The sequence below is a fragment of the Podarcis erhardii genome (genome assembly GCF_964252035.2).
Source record: "Podarcis erhardii genome assembly, chromosome: 9".
Lineage (NCBI taxonomy): Eukaryota > Metazoa > Chordata > Lepidosauria > Squamata > Lacertidae > Podarcis > Podarcis erhardii.
In genome coordinates, this window is record NC_138512.1 from 59,761,511 (window position 1) to 59,781,118 (window position 19,608).

The 19,608-nt window shown below is 47.5% G+C and overlaps 1 protein-coding gene across 2 annotated transcripts in view; it reads right to left on the reverse strand.

Moving 5' to 3' along the window:
• Nucleotides 1–390: 390 nt before the first annotated feature.
• Nucleotides 391–19,608, reverse strand: part of DAPP1 (dual adaptor of phosphotyrosine and 3-phosphoinositides 1) — a 35,528-nt gene continuing 16,310 nt past the window's right edge. Inside the window, exons 2-9 of one of the 2 annotated variants that reach the window (XM_081877283.1) lie at nucleotides 18,264–18,386; nucleotides 17,453–17,586; nucleotides 12,368–12,498; nucleotides 5,382–5,429; nucleotides 4,914–4,976; nucleotides 4,432–4,508; nucleotides 2,960–3,047; nucleotides 391–1,822 (exon numbers count right to left, since the gene is read on the reverse strand). In XM_081877283.1, the coding sequence (XP_081733409.1) occupies nucleotides 1,769–1,822; nucleotides 2,960–3,047; nucleotides 4,432–4,508; nucleotides 4,914–4,976; nucleotides 5,382–5,429; nucleotides 12,368–12,498; nucleotides 17,453–17,586; nucleotides 18,264–18,386 (718 nt within the window). In that variant the 3' untranslated portion in view covers nucleotides 391–1,768. Of the gene's footprint in view, nucleotides 1,823–2,959; nucleotides 3,048–4,431; nucleotides 4,518–4,913; nucleotides 4,977–5,381; nucleotides 5,430–12,367; nucleotides 12,499–17,452; nucleotides 17,587–18,263; nucleotides 18,387–19,608 lie in introns of both variants that reach the window. The other variant, XM_081877282.1, reaches the window with a different exon arrangement.

The following is a 19,608-nucleotide window of genomic DNA, read 5'->3' on the forward strand; positions in this document are numbered from 1 at the left end:
TAAAATGAAAACCCAGGCAAGGGTGAACTTAGTTGAACACTGTGCAGAGAGAAGAACAGCACAATCCCTGTTTAATTCAGTGGTGCTTATTCTTAGCCCAAGTATGCAGTTGTAACCCCACTTAGCTGTGAGTAAGTCCTGTTGAATTCAATCGGGCTTCTGAGTAGGCAAGGGTAGGACTGCACTGCTATTATCTCTTTGCACTGTACTACCTATGTCCCAGGGAGAGAAGCATGTGTCAAATTCCAGAAAAGGAAGGAAATGCTGCAAGTATCTGAGCATTGCACAAACATTTGAGACATCTGACATTTCTCGCTAAAAGATGCTTAGAAAAACAACAACAGGTCCTTACTTGCGAAGCTGGACCCTGTTACTCTAGCATACAGACAGGATGTTCTCTTTTCTGTTTATTAGAAATTTTACAAGAGATACAAAATGCATTAAATTGTTCCAGATACAGCTTTGAAAAGCCTTCCTTCGTATTGCCCTGTTCTCTACACCTACCCTGATTCCCAACACTCACAGTATATTTTGAAATGTTCCTGCTGCTAACACAGAAGAATATTAAATAATAGAACACACAGAGAGAGAATAAAAATGGTTGCTTTACAGGGTTAAAAAAAACAAACTAGTACAATAGGCTGGTCCCCAGTTATCTTACCTTACAGTAATCAGAAGAGCACTTTGAATGCTGTTGGCACTTATGCTCATTAACACGCACATATAAAAAGGACATTTCACTAAAATATATTGGCAGTTGCATCTGCTTTTGCATGCCTCCATGGTAATTTTCTCCAAGTGCTGTGACTTCATGTCTTGAGCTTGGTTTCTAAAGAGCATGTGGGACAGGCTTGGAATTATTGGCACTGTATACTAAACACATGCCCTCCCATGTGCTGCTGCTGGTGTGCTTCCATAAGATTTGGCTGGTCACCATGGAAGACAAAAAGCTGGACTAGATGGCAGTTTTGTCTGATGCATTTTTCATGATCCAGCAAGTGAGAGAAATAACTTGCTAATGTGGTTTTCCCTGCTAGACCAAAGACTGCATACATGTTGAATGCATGCAGATTTCATTGCTGGGTGCACATTCCGACACACAAGTTCCCTTTGAATTAGCCAATGTCGATGGAGATGAATCTTTCCATCTGTGCTGTAGTGCACATGGGAACAAACATTCTCAAACACGGTCATGGGTCACTAACAAATCACAGAAGTCCGTGTGGGACCAGAAGTCCACTTATGCTAGAGTACATGGTGTAAATGGCTGAGAAAACAGTCCATGCCAGATGTGTAAGGATGAACATCTTCAGAGGTAACACAATGACCCATGCTATGAGAAGATCCAAGACATTTAAGCTGAAAGTTCATTCATTTGGTGCAGCAGGTGTGTGTGGAAATCACACCATGGAAGTGGAACCTTAGACATCAGCGTATGAGGATCAGCTGTTCGTGAATATGTATGATGGCTTTTAAAGAGGGTTAGACAAATTCATGAAGCATAGGCCTTCAGTAGCCATTAGCCACAATAGCTAAAAGCAGGATATCCATCTTTAAAGGTCGCATTCTTCTAGTTATCAGATGCTGGGAACAAAGACTGGCATCTCCAACATGCCACCTTTGTAGGTTTTCTTGGGGCATCTGGATGGACTTGATGGGTTTTTGCTTTTAACCAGTACAGAAGTTCTTGCTGTCACAATGACAGGTTTGATGGAGCATTAATTTGAACCAACCTGGGCCTTTGTGGCAAATCTTGCTGAAGAAATAGCTATGGCCTAAATGTGCCTGAGTCACGCTGGCGTGCTTGTCTCCTTATCTGTGACTACAAAAAGAAAAAGAAAAACCTGGTATTAATATAACAGAGACATGAGTTTATCAAGCAGGATTTTTTCTTTTCTTTATAATCTTCATTAAGATGCTGCTCTTTTTGATTGTTCCCTAATCATCCAACTTGGTAAGCCTGCACTGGCAGAAGTTAACTGGTGGCAGCGGTGCAGACAGTTGGCCTGGTTTGTTTATCACGCTAAACCAAACCATAGCTTAGTGCAAGCATGTGGGTTCGTGGAAGGAAGGTCCATGGCCTCTCTGGACATTCTGCTTCTGGGCTGAGCTGTCAAGTTTTGGCTTAGAGTGACATGCAAACCAGGCTACTGTTTCCGCTATGTGCTGCACAAGTAATAACTGAGCCTAAACATGTGCAACTGCTAGGCTTGTAGTCCTTTCCTCCTGAGTCCTCTGCTGCCGTCACCCATCGCCTCCAGGGCTGAACAGCTATGCCCTCCATGTCCAAGGTAGCCCCCTCACTTCTGTTGCCCTCCTTCCTCAATATAGTTATGCCCGGTCACCTCAGTGAGCGGGGCTAGATGCCCACACCCTAGTGCACACTTATAAACAAACCGTGGCTACAATTCAGCCTGTGGAGCAGGGATTCAGAGCTATTTCCTCCCTTAGGGTTTTGTCCCCCTCCACCAATGAAGCTCGAGGGTGGAGGCTAGCAAAGTCGTCTCAGATGCAGTGCAAAAGAACAGCAAATGGAATGGAAAACTGGGTCTGTGCTGCACAGAAGCACCATGACTGCTGCACGGGCTTTTGGATAGGAAAATAGGAAGTTGCCTTACCCTGAATCAGAACGTTGGCCCATCTAGCTAACTCAGCATTGTCTAAACTTTATACTCCTGACAGTATCTCTCCAGGGTCACAGACTCACTCCTCTGTGTGGAGAGGCTAGGTATTAAATGATACTGTTTAGGTAAAAGCATGTGCTCTATATCTCTGACTTCCTTAGTTTATATACTTGTTTAAAGGCTAGGGATATTGCTTTCTCTTTTTACATGCATAGTAAGGCCAGTGAGGAAATAAAGGGTTCGGCGTTACACATTTAGAACATGAAATGCTTCCTTTTATCTTAAATGCACCAACCAAAAGCTCATCTGATCTTGAGGGATAGGCACTTCCTTACCAGTTTCCATTGCAGTATTTTAATCCATTCGTCTGCTTCTACTCCAGTCTTTGCGTACAGGTAATAGGTTCTCAGTGGGAATACTAAACTGTAAAAAGAAAAATTGTAAAAAGACTTGGTATCACACGCATAAGCAATACTAGCTGCAGCCAACACCCATACTCCATTTTACCAAAGAAGAACTGAAGCTAAAGTTTGGTTTTAGTTTTGGTTTGTTTTATTTTTTAAAAAACCAAAAATGATCCCATTTTTATTCCAAGTAAGAATTCAAAGCAGTGAACATTAAAAAACTGAACAGAAGGGTCAAACCACCAAAGTAAAACACAGAGCCAATGGCAAAATAAATAAAACCAGCTGAAAAAGACATTTTCCCTCTGTCACTTCATCAGCATACAGAATTAACTTAGGGTCTTCAGCAGCACTGCTGGCTTTGGCTACATAGACACAATCAGCTTAAAATGTTTCTCTTCTCAATTTGGATCAAAGTGGGATTGCGGGAAAACATGTAAATATGCAGTATAATTCCTAAGAAACTACAGGATAGATACAGATTCTGGATAATGTAGATTCAGTATACTGCTTCCCAGACCCACAACGGGAACACACTGGATGCAGAGTAAACAGAGGGTGTACACCAGGCATGGCCAAACTTGGCCTTCAAGCTGTTTTGGGACTACAGTTCCCATCATCCCTGACCACTGGTCCTGTTAGCTAGGGATGATGGGAGTTGTAATCCCCAAACAGCTGGAGGGCCAAGTCTGGCCATGCCTGGTGTACACACAGACTTGAGGGAGAACTGGAGATTTAGAAATATGTCCCTTTCTCATGTGTTAATGCTGGAGGAGGGTATGATTGGTTTTTTTTAAAAAATAGAACATTTTAAAGCATATATATTATTAGCATATTTATCAACAGAATTTTGTAAGGGTACGTGCTTCAGGGCATTATTGAATAGCCAAGGTTTTGCATGCAGAAAACACAACAAATGTGGAACTCAAAGGCTGCCTTGGTTAAGAATAAGCTCATTCATAGACACAAAGGAAGTTGACCAGATCACTGGTCCATCTTGCTCAGCATTATCTGCACTGACTGACAGTGGCAGCTCTCCAGGGCTTCAAGCAAGAGTCTTTTCCATCCCTACCTGGAGATGCCCTCTGCTAGCAAAACAGATATTCTGCCATTGAGGGATGCCCATTCCCCCATGCTAAGCCATAGTAAGACAGAAAGCAAGAAGGAAAGAATAAAGTCAAGGAAGGGGCAGCTGTCGTGTAAAGCTGTTGAGACACCAAGGAAAGCAGGAAAATCACTCTGTGGAGTTCAGAGAAAGGGCTTGTTGATGGGGCTGGTAAATTGGAAGAGTGGGCATTCACTGAGAAGACAGACTAATAAATTTTTTGTCTTCATTTGTGATAGTTCACGAGTATTGAAGTAATTTTACAAACACAGTAATTTTCATCTAGGTCTCAACTTACCAAAAACAATTGACTTTGTCCTGGGAATAGTCGAACTGCACAGCTGAGCATTCTGTTAGGTCGAGCGCTCTGATTGGCTCTGTGGACTTAAAAGTAAGTTATCTTTGAAACAATCATTCTTCCCCCTCCCCCTGTAATGAGCAGAACCCCCAAATAAAGATGCCGAGGAATAAGTGAGGCCCTGTCTGCACAAGCACTGTTACCCACATATGTACTGGCACCCACCTATATAATAAAGAAGCAATGCTTGCGTCATCCACCCACTCCCCATTTTGACTGAACTGACAAGCCAGAAATGACTAAGACTTCCACGAAGTAATGTGAAGCGCGTGGGGACCACTGGGAACCATTAGTGGGAGGGCGTTTGCTTGGCAAAATTTCCTTTGGCCCACATGATTTGGAAGGATCTCAACACTCATGTCCATATGCAACAAACTCAAGGGATCAAAACATGGGTGCCCAAGTGCAACTTGCCAACTCACCGTCTGGTCTTTGTAATATTTCAGCTCATTCCTGTGCAATGTAAACCACCTGGTTTTCCAATTCTGAAAGAATAAAGAGGGTGATATTAGAGGAACTTAGACATTTGAAAAAATACAAGAATGAAAATGGCAACACAGGCATTGAAAATGAGCTCCCTTTCTTCTCTTCTGCTTCAGAACACGTATATAGTACTAACAACCATATACTTCTTGCTGTGCAGATCATATGTATTATTTTATGATTATTACCAGGGCTTCTTTCCAGCCAGAACTCACTGGAACTCAGTTCCGGCACCTCCGAGGTAGGCTCCATTGCCATTTTAAGAGAACAAGAGATGTTCCTAGTGAATTCCAGCACCTCTTTTTCTAGAAAATAACTATTTTTTAATTAATAAACTATTATTAACTTTGCATTGGCTTTCTACACAGAAGGAAAGGAGAGGCACACAAGTCACTGACATTTCTTACCTTAACTATTCTGCCTTGTTTCGTCAAATATCCTTCTTTTGTGCCTAACTGCAAGGAAAGAGGTAAAGGTTAACCAAAAGGATGGGGGTGAAGGCAGGAACAAGTACACATTAGCCTTGAGCATGGTCATTACACAAGCTGGCGAAGCAAAACACAGCAGTAGCTTTTATGACCTCATAACTGTCTGTTCATTTTATCCTTAATACTGGGTCACTGTGTTCTCTGCCAAAAGTATGGGCCCCTGTCTACACCTGAGGTAAAAACACAAAATAATCATATTGGTTCTGATGAAATGACACCTTCTTGTATCACAGATTAAACCAGGCACTTGTCATATTCTCTGAGGTATATGCTGTCAAAGGGCACAGAGGGTCAAATTTTAAATAAATCCTAGGGCAATTCAGCATTGTTTGACTTCCAACAATGTGTTCATTGTATATGTGCAGTAACGTGGCACTAAATGCTGAACTAGGCCTCGATGGCTAACAGCATGATGTGTCTCAGATGGTCAAAGACCATTAATGACACAGGCAAGAAAGCAGAAGTGGTTAAAAAAAAACCCCAAAAAACCCTTCCAGGCAATGACAGCCCTTGTTCTCTACAAAGACTATTATTGTTTATTATTATTATTATTTGTCAGGTCTGCCTCTAGATCCCAGCTCACAGAGGACCAACGCCCGGTGGATATAATATACAAAAGTCTTTATTGAAGTTTAGTTTCCATTTCAAAGCTCTGGGCGCGCAGACCCACGTCTCGACGCTAGACCGGCTAAGTCCCCTCTGACTCACTGCTCCTCCCACACCAGTTTAAGATCCTAGCCCGGCTCCACCTCCTACGCTGTTCTTTCCTTCGCTGGGTCCTTCTGCCCTCTGGGGTCTGTTCACACCCAGTCGTCAAAAAAGCCCGCCGGCATGGGCTTGTGCGGGAAAAGTGTATGGAATTCTTCCTTGAGCCACTGCTCCTCCAATGCGTAATCCTGCACCCACCTGTTGGCGCTGGCCGGGGTGTCCTCTGTGGCGAGAAGATATTCGATCCCGTCCTCCCCCCACCTTGAGTCTAAAATCTCTGTGGCTTCATTGAGTGGCTCCCCTCTCGGCGACCCCCCCTTTTTGGGCGCTTCCCTGAGCGGGTCTGGCGCCGTCCCTGGTGCCTGAAACCTGTGGGGCTCTCTGTAGGGTGTGAGCACTGATCTATGAAAGACCGGGTGCATTCTGGACCCCTCCGGGAGTGTCAACCGGAAGGCCACTGGGTTGATCTGCGCCTCTACTTGGTACGGCCCTAGCTGCTTGTGCCCTAGCTTCTTCTTGGCCAGCGATCTGGCTGGAACTGCCTGGGCTGCTAACCACACCCAGTTGCCTACCCGGATGTCTTCCCCCACTCTCCTGTGTCGGTCTGCCTGCACTTTGTAAGCCTGTTTCGCCACCTCTAACTGCCTCCTGAGCTGCTCGTGGATCTCCTGCAACTCCGCTGCCACGGCCTCTGCTCCCTGCGGCTCCCCTGCCTTCACTTTCTCCAAACCCGGGAAGGTTCTGGGATGCCGCCCATTGTTGGCGAAAAACGGCGTCACCCCCGTGGACGCGTGCTTCGTGTTGTTGTAGGCAAACTCGGCCAACGGTAGATAGTCCACCCAGGTCGAGGGCTGCTGGTTCGCGTAGCATCTCAGGTACTGCTGCATAATGGCGTTGACTCTCTCCGCCTGCCCGTTGGTCTGCGGGTGTCGCGCCGACGCCAGGCTGACCTTGACGTTCAGGAAACCCATCAGCTTTTGCCAGAAGTTGGATATGAACTGGCACCCCCTGTCGGACAGGATGGACCGTGGCAGGCCGTGCACCTTGAACACGTGGTCTATAAACAGCTTGGCGGTCTGCTCAGCTGTAGCCACCTTCGCGCAAGGAATGAAGTGGGCCATCTTGGTGAACAAGTCTACTACCACGAGTACTGCCGTCTTGCCCCTCGAGCTGGGCAGATCTGTGACAAAGTCCAGGGCCACCCTCTCCCACGGTTCGAACGGTGTCTGTAGCGGTTCCAACAGGCCTGCCGGCGGCTGGCGTACTGGCTTTGGCAGGTGTCGCACCTATTGACGTATTCCGCGACATCCCCTCTCATCTTGGGCCACCAAAAGTCTCTGGCTACTAAGTCCACCGTCTTCTCCTTGCCGAAGTGTCCCGCGCTGGGCGCGTCGTGCATCTGTTGTAGGACTTTCGCTCGGAGGTTGTCTCCCGGTACGTAGAGGGCTCCTTTGCGGATGAGCAGGCCGTCACGTATTTGGAAGTCGTTGTCCCTCGCCGTGCCGCTATGGACCTCCTCCATCTTGGCTCGCGCGAAGGAGTCCGTCTGCAGCGCGCGCCGCACTGCGTCCAGGTCCACCGTGGCTGACGCGCATGCCCACGCCTTCGGTGCAAAAATGTGCTTGGCCGCCGCCGGTGCCTCTTCCTCGAGATACTGCGGTTTCCTGGACAGCGCGTCCGCCATGATGTTGTTGTTTCCAGGGATGTATTCTATTCTGAAGTCGAAATCTGCAAAGAACTCCGCCCAGCGGATGTGTCTCTGGTTCAGGAACCTCGCCGTGCGCCAGTACTCCAAGTTTTTATGGTCTGTACGGACCTGCACCGTGTGTTTGGCTCCGACGAGGAAGTGCCGCCACGCCTTGAAGGCTGCATGTATGGCCAGTAACTCCCTGTCCCAGATGGTGTAGTTCTGCTCCGACTTGCTGAGTTTTCTGGAGTAGAAAGCGCACGGCCTCCAGTCCCCCTGGTGGTCTTGCTGCAACAGGACGGCCCCCACGGCCCTGTCTGAGGCGTCCGTCTCCACTCTCATGGGCCTGCTGGGGTTCACGTGTAGCAGGTGTTCCTCGGACGCGAAGAGATTCTTGAGCTTTTGAAAGGACTGCTCTGCCTGCTCCGTCCAGATGAATTTCTTCTTCTTGGAACTGAGGGTGTCAGTGATGGCCGCTGTCTGCATGGCGAAACCTTTGATGAACTTGCGATAAAAGTTGGCAAAGCCGACAAACCTCTGGACTTCCTTCCGATTGCGTGGGCTCTTCCAGTCCAGCACTGCACGTACCTTGGTACTGTCCATGGCGAGTCCCTTGTCGGACAGTTTGTAGCCCAGGAAGTCCACCTCCGTCTTGTCGAACTGGCACTTCTCCAGCTTGGCGTAAAGCCTGTGCTCCCGCAGCCGTTGCAGGACCTCCCTGACATCTCTCTCGTGAGCCTCCGGCGACTCCGAGAAGATGAGGATGTTGTCCAGGAAGCAGACGCACTTCTTGTAGAGAAGACCCGCCAAGACATGATGCATGAATGCTTGAAAACAGTGGCAGCCATTTTGTAATCCAAAAGGCATAACTCTATACTCATAGGTGCCCAGCGGCGTAAACATGGCCGTTTTCCACTCGTCACCTTCGCGCACGCGAATGAGATTGTACGCTCCCCGCAGATCCAACTTGGTAAAGATGCGACCCTTCCTCACCGTCGCCAGCAGGTCATCGATCTTGGGCATAGGGAAGGCTGAGGGCTTGGTCTTCGAGTTTAAGACGTGAAAGTCGACGACCAGCCTCTTCTGGGGCGTGTCCCGTTTCTTTACAAAAAATACAGGACTGCCCCCCACCGCCTTGGACTCTCGGATGAATCCCCGCTTCAAGTTGTGATCTATGAACTCCCTGAGCTCCTGCAATTCATCCTCCGACATGGAATACAGTTTCCCCGTCGGGAGCGTCGCCCCCGGCAGGAGGTCAATCTTGCAGTCGTAGGGTCTGTGGGGAGGCAGCTTGTCCGCTTCTTTCTCGCAGAAGACCTCCAAAAACTCTTTGTACTTGTTAGGTACTGCTTGCAGGATGCCCAAGTTCAGCTGTGGTCCGTCCTCATGCCCCTCATCTTCCAAGTCAGCCAGGATGCAGTGTTCTGCGCAGTAGGAGGAGCCGAAGGTTAGTTGACGCTGGTACCAAGCTAATGCCGGGCTGTGCCTATCCAGCCAACTCATGCCCAACACTATGGGCGTGTCTGACAGGCGGGTGACGTTGAAGCTGATGACTTCGCGGTGATTACCAATGCGCATCACCATTGGCGGCGTCTGCTGTAGCACTTGCCCTCCCAGTAGCTCCCTGCCGTCCACCGTGACGACGTTCAGAGGTACCGTCGCTGGCAGAAGGGCTATGCCATGTTGCTGGATGAACTCCATGCCTATAAAATCTGCATTGCTCCCAGAGTCAATGGTAATGGGAATTTCCACAGTGAGCCCATTGGGAAGCTGGAGGGATGCGGTGAGTTGCACCACTGGTTTGGGTGGGAGGGGGTCTGTGGGCTGTAACATTACTGGGGATTGCTTCACTGACTTGTCTGGCTGGCCCCCAGTGACTCCATTTCCAGCCAGACAGTGGAGTTTTCCTGCTGTGATTCACTCTGCTGAACTGCTTCTGTTACTGTCGCTGCGGCTGCAGTGTGCTTGTGAAACCGCTGGGGACACTCTTTCGCCATGTGATGAGCACTGCCGCAGATGTAGCACTTCCTGGTCCCTCTAGGAGGCTTCATTTTGACTGCTCCCGGCGTTAGGGCTCCGGCTGCGGACTGAGCCTTAGCACCACCTATCTCCATCAGCTCCTCTCCCTCTCCCAGCGGAGGCATGGATCGAGCGCGCGCCGCTTCCTTGGGAAAGGGGTGCGGTCCTCTCGCTGGCGTGCGTCCCCAATGCCCTTCCTCCTTGTCCCAAGGGCGTCCTTCTAGCCTAACCCCAATCGTGAGTGCCCTCTCCACAACGTCTTTGGTGGTATGGGGTCTCTCTCCCCTTGCAATTTCGTCTTTTACAGCTCCATTCAGCCCTTCCCAGAAAAGGTCTCTGACTGCAGCTGAATCTTTTTCCCATCCCAGCGCATTCACCAATGCAAAAAAGCGGGAATGATACTGCCTCACAGTAGCTCTCCCTTGTTTCAGCCCATGTATCTCTTTTCTGGCGATATCAATGTCTATTGTTGATAAAAAACACGAATCCATCGCTTTAATGAAGGCATCCGCACTTCGGAGCGCCGGATCCTTATCTCTCCACAGATTGCGCAGCCACGCTTTAGCTTCTCCATGCAAATGAGATAATATAAATCCCACCCTCTCCTGCTCATCTCTAAAGTCTTTATCCAGCAATTGCAGCGCAAACAGCACGTCTGCTCGGAAGTTAGGATACTGCTGCAAATTCCCATCGAAATGAGACACAAGGCTGCCCCCTCTCTTCCCCAGCCCAATCCCCTCTGGCTTTGGGGGGGGTGCCCCTGCTTTGTAAGCGCTTCCAACCTGGCTTGTAGATCCTTGCAGGCAGCAGCTGCTTCGTCTTCCCTCCTCCTAGATGCGAGTATCTCCTCGTTGAGTCGCGTCACTGCATTTTGCAGGGCTACCATTTGCTGTTCAGTAGTCATCTTGCCTTGCTTTTGTGAGCTCGTTAAGCACCAATCTTCGCCCCTCGCTGCGTCTACTCACGTTGCGAGGTTCTTGGTGAAAGGGGAGAGGGGACTTACTGTCAGGTCTGCCTCTAGATCCCAGCTCACAGAGGACCAACGCCCGGTGGATATAATATACAAAAGTCTTTATTGAAGTTTAGTTTCCATTTCAAAGCTCTGGGCGCGCAGACCCACGTCTCGACGCTAGACCGGCTAAGTCCCCTCTGACTCACTGCTCCTCCCACACCAGTTTAAGATCCTAGCCCGGCTCCACCTCCTACGCTGTTCTTTCCTTCGCTGGGTCCTTCTGCCCTCTGGGGTTTCCTCCTTCCTGGACTCCTCTGACGCTGACCCCCCTTGGTCTTCCCCTTCCTTCCGGCGGGCTTTAGGACCTGGCTCCCTACCCGGGCTCCCTACTGTGCCGCTCGCCTGTACATTTGAACTTGGCGCGCGCGCCCAGCCGGTAACCTTCCTCCTGACCGTTTCCCCGCTTCCTGATGTGGGCATGACCAAACCTGACTCCTCTCCTCCCGCTGGTGGTGAGAGCACTGGTCCCGATTCCTGGGACTCCCCCTCCCACTGCGCTCTGGTGGGGAAGCTGGTCCTGATTTCCAACTGCTGCTCAGGGACTCCCCGCTGGCCCCTTCCTCCTGGGGCTTCCCCCCTGGAACCCCCCTCGCTCTGGCCATCGGCGCTCCCTTCTGTGAGTCCTCCGATTCGCTGGAGAGGCTTGTGGAATAACTCTTTCCACTGTCACTGCCTACGCCCCCCTCGGACTCCTCCTCCTCACTCTCCATTTGCTCCCCCTCCTGTGTCTCTCCTTCTGAACCCCTGACATCATCATTATTATTATTATTATTATTATTATTATTATTATTATTATTTCACTTTCAATTGTTTCCTCTATGAAGCTTAAGGCAGCATACATAGTCCTTCTCCATTTTTTTCCTCACAACAACCCTGTGAGGTAGGTTACAATGATAGACTCTGACTGAACCAAGGTCACCCCATGAGCTTCATGGCTAAGTGGGAATGTGAACACTGGTCCCACGAGTCCTAGTCTGACACTCTAACAACTACACCACACATAGCCAAGCTCAAATAAATAAAGAATACTGTGCTTTTAGTAGGGTTGCTATATTTTGAAGAGCAAAAAAAGAGGACACATTTGCCAACTTCTACTTTTAACTTTGGATCACTTTGACAACTCTACCCATGAAAAGGAGGATGTGTCCTGGAAAAAGAGGTCATATGGCAACCCTACTATGCATTATTTATAATACCTCAAGGATCCTAGAATGAAATTATCAGCAGCCTGAGACTGGGATCACTTATTGCACGAATGACTGAGATAAGATTCAAACCAGGAACCCCTGACTCAGTTCACACACCCTAAGGGCCAATCTAAATGCAATGACAAAGAGGCTTTTGCAAATTGCTGTCAGAGGAAAGGCAGGAGAGGTGACTAGATACAATCAGGACCCAGATTGCAGACCTGGAGGAAAACTATAAATCTCCCCCAAGCTGCTGCTGAACAGTGAGTAACACTTAAAAGCAGTGACTCACTGACGGCGCATTGGGGACAAGGTCAGTTTCCGTCTTTCCGGTCTGCATTGCCGTGTGAACCCGCACAGATTCGTAAATGGAGGGCTCTTCCACCATCTTCGGATACGGGTTCTTCAATATAATCAGGGTACCTAAAAGAAAGTGAAAGCTAAGTGACCTGTACAGAAAAGGAAAATGCAGCCACTACCCTGCAGGAAGCACTCAAAAAAACAAAATGGCAGATGAGCTGGCAGCAGATCAAGCAATAGTTCAAAAAAGCCACATGATCAAGCCAATTGAGAATCAAGACCTAAATGAATCATATAGTTTAGTGCCTTACCCTTGACACAGGATATTTATTAGAGTACAGTAGGCACACAACTTACATGGGGATCAGGGGGTTTGTGTGCAAAGGCAAAATTGAGCAAAGTCAGGAAGACCCACAGAACCAGCCCTGTGTGACTAACCCTACCTCATTGGGCTCTGGGAAGGGAGTGCGAGGCCTCTGCAAAGCCTTCCAGAAACCTTGATGTGAACCTCAGAAAGAGGTGGTTTCATAAGCTGGGTATCACAATGGAAAAGGACTGCCTCCAGGTTGTCGCAAGATGGGCCTCAGCAAGCTGTGGCACAACCAAAGACCTTAGTTCATGGGCAGGTGAGGTCTATGTGTCCCAGCACATCTTGGAGTGCCACACCCTGAGATTACGTGTCACTTCTTTGGTACCTCTTAAAACATTGTCCCCCTCAAGCAGACCTTCGGCTGGACCAGCCACTGACCTGCCAATGTGGTGCAATCTTCTGTCAGGCAGTTCAGTGGTGGAGGAAGTCTCTCAGGCACCTGGTGCGGCGTGCTGAGGGGCAGGGCGAACTGCCCGGCAGTGCGCGCAACACCCAAAATGGATGCACAGACGGCACGCATGGCGCACAATATGGACGCACAGACAGTGCCGCCAGGCCTCAGCCACCCTACAGCTGGGGGAATGGAAGCGGGCGGAAAGTGCGGAGCCTGCAGGCACCCGAGACACATGGCTCGGGTGCACTGCAGGCCTCACAGTGAGTGCCGCCTGCCATTTTGTCACACACCCCCTCAGGGTGACACCCGAAACAGACCACACCCCGCCTTCCTACGCCCCTGAGGCAGTTTCTCCTCTTAGTCGCTGTTATAATGATAGGCAGCAGCCACATTACCCTGAGTGTGACCTGCTTCACCTTCCCTGAGGCAACACAAGAGCTTCGCAGAATTTTAATTGGGCAAAGGAAGGTTTGAGATTTTTAATCTATTGAGCCGTTTTTTAAATCTCCCAGGCTTCGTGGAATTTGGATCGCTTGTGTTATGATCTTGGGAATTATTTAGCTCAAGTGTCAACCTTCTGTTCCTGAGTATTGTTTCACAGAGGCAAGCAAAGTGGAAGTGGTACTGTGAAGTTCAGCGCCTGTTTTCCAGCTGGTGGCACTGTCCATTTTAGGCACATGAAAGGAGCTTCACAGAGCTCGCAGAGTCTGATTAGGGAGCTGGTAAGCCACTGGGCAAGTCTATCATTCAACACTGGAGATCAGATTCACTGATCTCAGGTGGCATTAACTCCTTAACTGTTAATGGATCTAGCAGATGGCCGGGGAGTTGGTGGTGGGGCAAGGATGAAACAATTGTGTGCAAGGTTAATCAAAAAAGAATTAGGGTGTATAAGTGGGATAGGCATTTATTCTGTTGTATTTTTAACAGCTTACAATGGAGGGGAGGGATGAAGGATTTACATTCGGCAGGGAAGTATCATTTTTCTGTTTCTTTTTCTATATATATTTGTTTGCTGAATATACTGAAATGATTGTTCGTTCTATTTATATTGTGGTGACCTATGGCTTTCAGCTGCAAGAAGATCAAATGTATCCATTCTTAAGGAAATCAGCCCTGAGTGCTCACTGGAAAGACAGTTCGTGAAGCTGAGGATCCAGTACTTTGGCCACCTCATGAGAAGAGAAGGCTCCCTGGAAAAGACCCTGATGTTGGGAAAGATGGAGGGCACAAGGAGAAGGGGACGACAGAGGACAAGATGGTTGGATGGTGTTCTCGAAGCTACCAGCATGAGTTTGACCAAACTGCGGGAGGCAGTGGAGGACAGAAGTGCCTGGCGTGCTCTGGTCCATGGGGTCACAAAGAGTCGGACACGACTAAACGACTAAACAACAACAACAACAACATGGCTTTCAGCAATAAAGCTTTATTCAGTCATTCAAAAATAAACCAATTACTTTATAATCTAGCTTTTAAAATCAAGCTGAAATAAACGGCTCCAAGATAAAATAACATAGTTCCAAAAGGTCTGGGAGATTAAATGCATTTTCACCTGATGCTAAAAGCATCTTAATGCAAGCACAAGACAAGTTTCATTGGGGAGGGCATTCTATAATCTGGGCACAATCAGCAAAAAGGCCCTCTGCTTAATTGTCATCCACTTCACCCCTTTAGGTAGGGAAAACTGGAGAAGGGCCTTCTAGGAAGAACTTAAATGTCCAGGCAAGTATAATAGGGGCTGGTGATCTCTCACCCACCCACAACGGATTGTATCCGAAATAGTCCCAACTGCACAAAGACTTCCACTTGTGCAATTGAATTTACCCTCCTTCTCCTTTCCCTGCATAACCCCCAAATCTGCTTGAGATTTGGGGAAAATCTCAGAACAGATTTGGGGTTGGGTGGGGCAAGCAGAACTCCTTCTGTCAATAGAATGACTTTGATGGATACTATGCAAGTCTTTTATTTGACCACTGATATCCCATCCATGGAGCTCAAGGCAGTATCTACAAGATTCCCAGCTGGTATCTCACCCAGATACAGCCCAGACACACACCTACAAACAGCAAAGATAATTTCTGCACCAACTTCTGGCCATGTCCTGATTTTATTTCTGGAAGCAATAAACTTGGGAAGCTTTGAGAAAGGGACTTGTATTTGTACTGTTGATTGTTCTTCCTCTCCAGTGAAGAAAAGGATAAATGACAGGAAGGTGAAATCACTCCTGACACATAGGACTTATGGTGGTCCAGACCATGCAAAAACAGGAAGAGACAGGGCTGAGTAGAGGACTGGAGTAGAGTTGAAGGTAAAGGGACCCCTGACCATTAGGTCCAATTGTGGCTGACTCTGGGGTTGCGGCGCTCATCTCACTTTATTGGCCAAGGGAGCCGGCGTAAAGCTTCCGGGTCATGTGGCCAGCATGACTAAGCCGCTTCCGGAGAACCAGAGCAGTGCACGGAACATCGTTTACCTTCCCGCCAGAGCGGTACCTATTTATCTACTTGCACTTTGACGTGCTTTCGAACTGCTAGGTTGGCAGGAGCAGGGACTGAGCAACGGGAGCTCACCCCGTCACGGGGATTCGAACCGCCGACCTTCTGATCAGCAAGTCCTAGGCTCTGTGGTTTAACCCACAGCGCCACCCATGTCCCTGGAGTAGAGTTAGGGCATGCTAAATCAGGCCATTGGTTTGTATATGTCCCACATCCACCAACCTCTCACCAAGCAAAGGAATCCTCAGGTGGATCTTTCTTTAAACCCCCAAATCTGAACAAAACTAATGTGGGAATGTAGGGAGCTGATTCAGAAAAGGATATCCCCCTTCACAAAGGCCACAGGGGCAGGATTCTGTCAAAGTATGAATTAGAGCCCAGGAGTGCTCATAGTCCTTGACCAGCTCTGCTTCTTTCAGGTTAGCCAGGTATTTTAGTGCTCTTGAATTTCAGTCCCCATAAATCTTATTTTCCAGCTAATCAGTTGATAATTGGAGCCGTTATTTTCCATCTGGACCAATACCAAGCATTGCAGGGGGGAGAGGACCTCGGTCACCTCTTGTGTTAAATAACAAACCTATTTAGGAGCTGTTTAACAACAGAGCTCAAGTTTCAGGGCACTGAGTCAGTCGGGGCCAAGTCAATGGGGGTTTAACACTCATGTCAGGAAATAGATATGACACTTCAAAGAGATTAAACCCTTTCTGGCTCAGAAAGCAGTGGCTCTTTAAAATTGCACCAACACCAGACCCAGGGGCTACTCTTGGTTCTCTATTACCCCTTTCATCACTAATCTGATAAGATCTATTGAAATGTAAATATTAAGTAAGGAGGATAAATTCTTGGTCCAAAATGCAATACATACAACAATGCTTGTAAAAATATATATATATATATAATATCAGACTAACTGTTGCATCGGGAATCTACTGGCAGCACAATCCTATACATTGTGAAGTGAACCCCATAAGAAAACCCCATTGATAGGAAGGGAAATAAACCCTATTGATGTCAATGAGATTTGTTCCCAGGCAAATGTGCATAGGGTTACAGCCTTCAGAAAACAGAAGTTTTCGGATAACACAGAGCTGGGTTCAATGGGAAGAGCTGCCCTCTGGCTGAAGGAGTCCTTCCCTCAGAGGAACCTTTGGGTCCAACCCATAGAAGCCAAGAGGTGCCAGGGCCTGGGGGGCGGCCTTAACAAAGCACATGCATGCTGCCATGAGGGAGTGTCTTCATCTGCTGAATGCCCTATAGGGCATGTATTTTTCCACAGCCAGCAATTTTAAAGTCCCTCTTGTGGACTAGGCTGAGAGGGTTTAACTTCCCCACCCACTTCAGTGCTGTGTCTATTTTATTTTTTCATCTCATTTCATTTCATTTTTGATGCCACCACCGAATCAGTAGGATCTTGGGGGTGCCAGAAAAAAATGAATGCTTGACTTGCTTGGACTGCAATTCCCATCAGCCTCAGCTAGAGCAGAGATGGAAAGGGATGGTGGGCATTGCAGTCCAAAATACCTGTTGGCTATACCCTGATATACAACATATTGTGCTTCCGCACAATAGGTGGATTCTGTCATATCCTAAAAGAGGGAAGAAGAACAGAACTATTAAAACAAAGGACTATCCAAGTGTATAAAGAGATACTCAGCTCCTACTCAGAATTGAACTCTTGAAATTAATGGACATGACTAACAGAAGTCCATTCATTTCCATAGATCTACTCTTAACTTAGGTCACACACAACCCAGGTTAACAAATATAATCTAAAATATTTTAAACAGCTGGATGGATAGATAAGCAAATGTAAGTTACCTGTCTCGCTGCCAATTAAAGGCTGATTTGCAAAGTGCATGATCAGGTCTCTCAAGCTTAGAAACTCGTTAAAACCAAACTTGTATGAAGACCCAGTGTACTCCACGTGAAAATGTTTCACAGAATCCCTTGCTCTGAAACAAAAATAAGGCTGTTGAAACATGAAATATGCATTCTTCTTAGCTCAGGAAGGATAGTAAATTTTATGGAGATATCAAGACACTAGGTGAGCCATCAGAGAAGACAACCCTTTGTATGCATGAGTGGCTTGTTCCTAGTCTGCCTTTACAGCCTCCCTCCAGTTTCATTTTCTGTTGTCCCATTATTGTTGTTCCCATGGCATACAGAGCAACCACAGTGAAAAGTAGATGGGGGATAGATGGGGGTAGATAGAAGTGATAGGTATGTGGGCTGGCAGGTAGGTAGGTAGGTAGATGGATGGTATCAATATCACACCAGGCTCTTAAAGCTAGGCAACTCAACAGTGAGCATTCAATGATGGTGTCAGGCAGATCTCATTTGGGAGTATATTGAATAGTCACATGCCATTACAGTAAAGGCCCTGTCTGTCGTAACCCAGACACCAAATATACGATAGAGATGGGACATCATCATCATATTAACAACAACAACAACAACAAATAAATTTCTTATACCCTTCCCATCTGACTGGGTTGCCCCAGCCACTCTTGGCAGCTTCCAACAAAAATACAGGAAAAACAGGAGGAGGTGGTGTGGTGGTGGAAAGGAAGGTCACAACTGTTGATCTCAACAGTATGGGATGACGTAAGGGATAGTGAACATACTGTACCTTACTGAGAGAGAGTAAAGATTAGCCTTGCCATCACTCTTCCTTAGGAGGTAGCTTCCATCACTGCCATTGGAAAGAAGAAGTGCCTCTGCTGCATGACGAGTAAGACTGTCATGGTACCACCTAACAAAAATCAAAGTTCAGCATCCATTAGCTACTGTATTGTTAGCTATAGTGGTGGTGGCGGGAGAGACTTTTCTGTTATGAAAATCTCATAAGATCATATTTTCAGGGGGGTAGCTGTGTTACTCTGTTACAGCAAAAGCAACAGAGACTTGAGGAAGATTATTATTATTTATTATGCCATAGGTTTTCATGAGCCAGTGCCCACATCATCAGGCATGGAATGTGATCTGAAATAGACAGATAAATAGATAGATGATAGATAGATAGATAGATAGATAGATAGATAGATAGATAGATAGATAGATACTGTAGATAGATAGATGATAGATAGATAGATAGATAGATAGATAGATAGATAGATAGATAGATAGATAAGGGGAGGAGAACAGGATCTGACTGGGCTGAATCCTGAACTTCACCAACACACACACACACACACACACACACACACACACCATGGTGACTTGGCAGCACCATAACATCAAAGAACTTAAAAAGAAAGCATTGGGAGCACATTCAAAGAGCACTCCTAATTGCTCTTTCCTTTCCTTTGTATGGACAGCTTGTGAGCTGTGTCTGCAGTGAAAGATTCAGCCCCCTTTGTGGTCTCTGCTGCCCTTCATTCCAACCCTCCCCCCTCCAAAAAAAAAAATTATAGGCAAGCATTGGAACACTTGGAATCTCTCTCCGCTTGGATAGTGGGCTGTTGTGTAGATACGTCTACCATATAGACTCTACTGAGCAACTACACAAAGGACATCTAAGGATCACTTTAAAAGAGAAACCTGCCAACCACTCCACATATCTACCTGGGTGCATCTTCCACCCACTCACCATAAAATCTATCATCTACAGCCAACAAGCCCTACAGTACGACGACATCTTACGACGAGACTCCTTACGGGGTCTTCGCTGCGAGATCACATTCATCCAGTGCTAAACCAGCTGCACTGGCTCCTGGTGGAGTACAGGATCAGGTTTAAGGTGCTGGTTTTAACCTTCAAAGCCCTATACGGCCTAGGACCCTCGTACCTACGGGACCGCCTCTCCTGGTATGCCCCACAAAGGAACTTATGGTCTTCAAATAAAAACATCTTGAAGGTCCCAGGCCACAGAGAGGTTAGGCTGGCCTCAACTAGAGCCAGGGCTTTTTCGACTGCGGCTCCAACCTGGTGGAACGCTCTGTCACAAGAGACAAGGGCCCTGCAGGACTTGACAT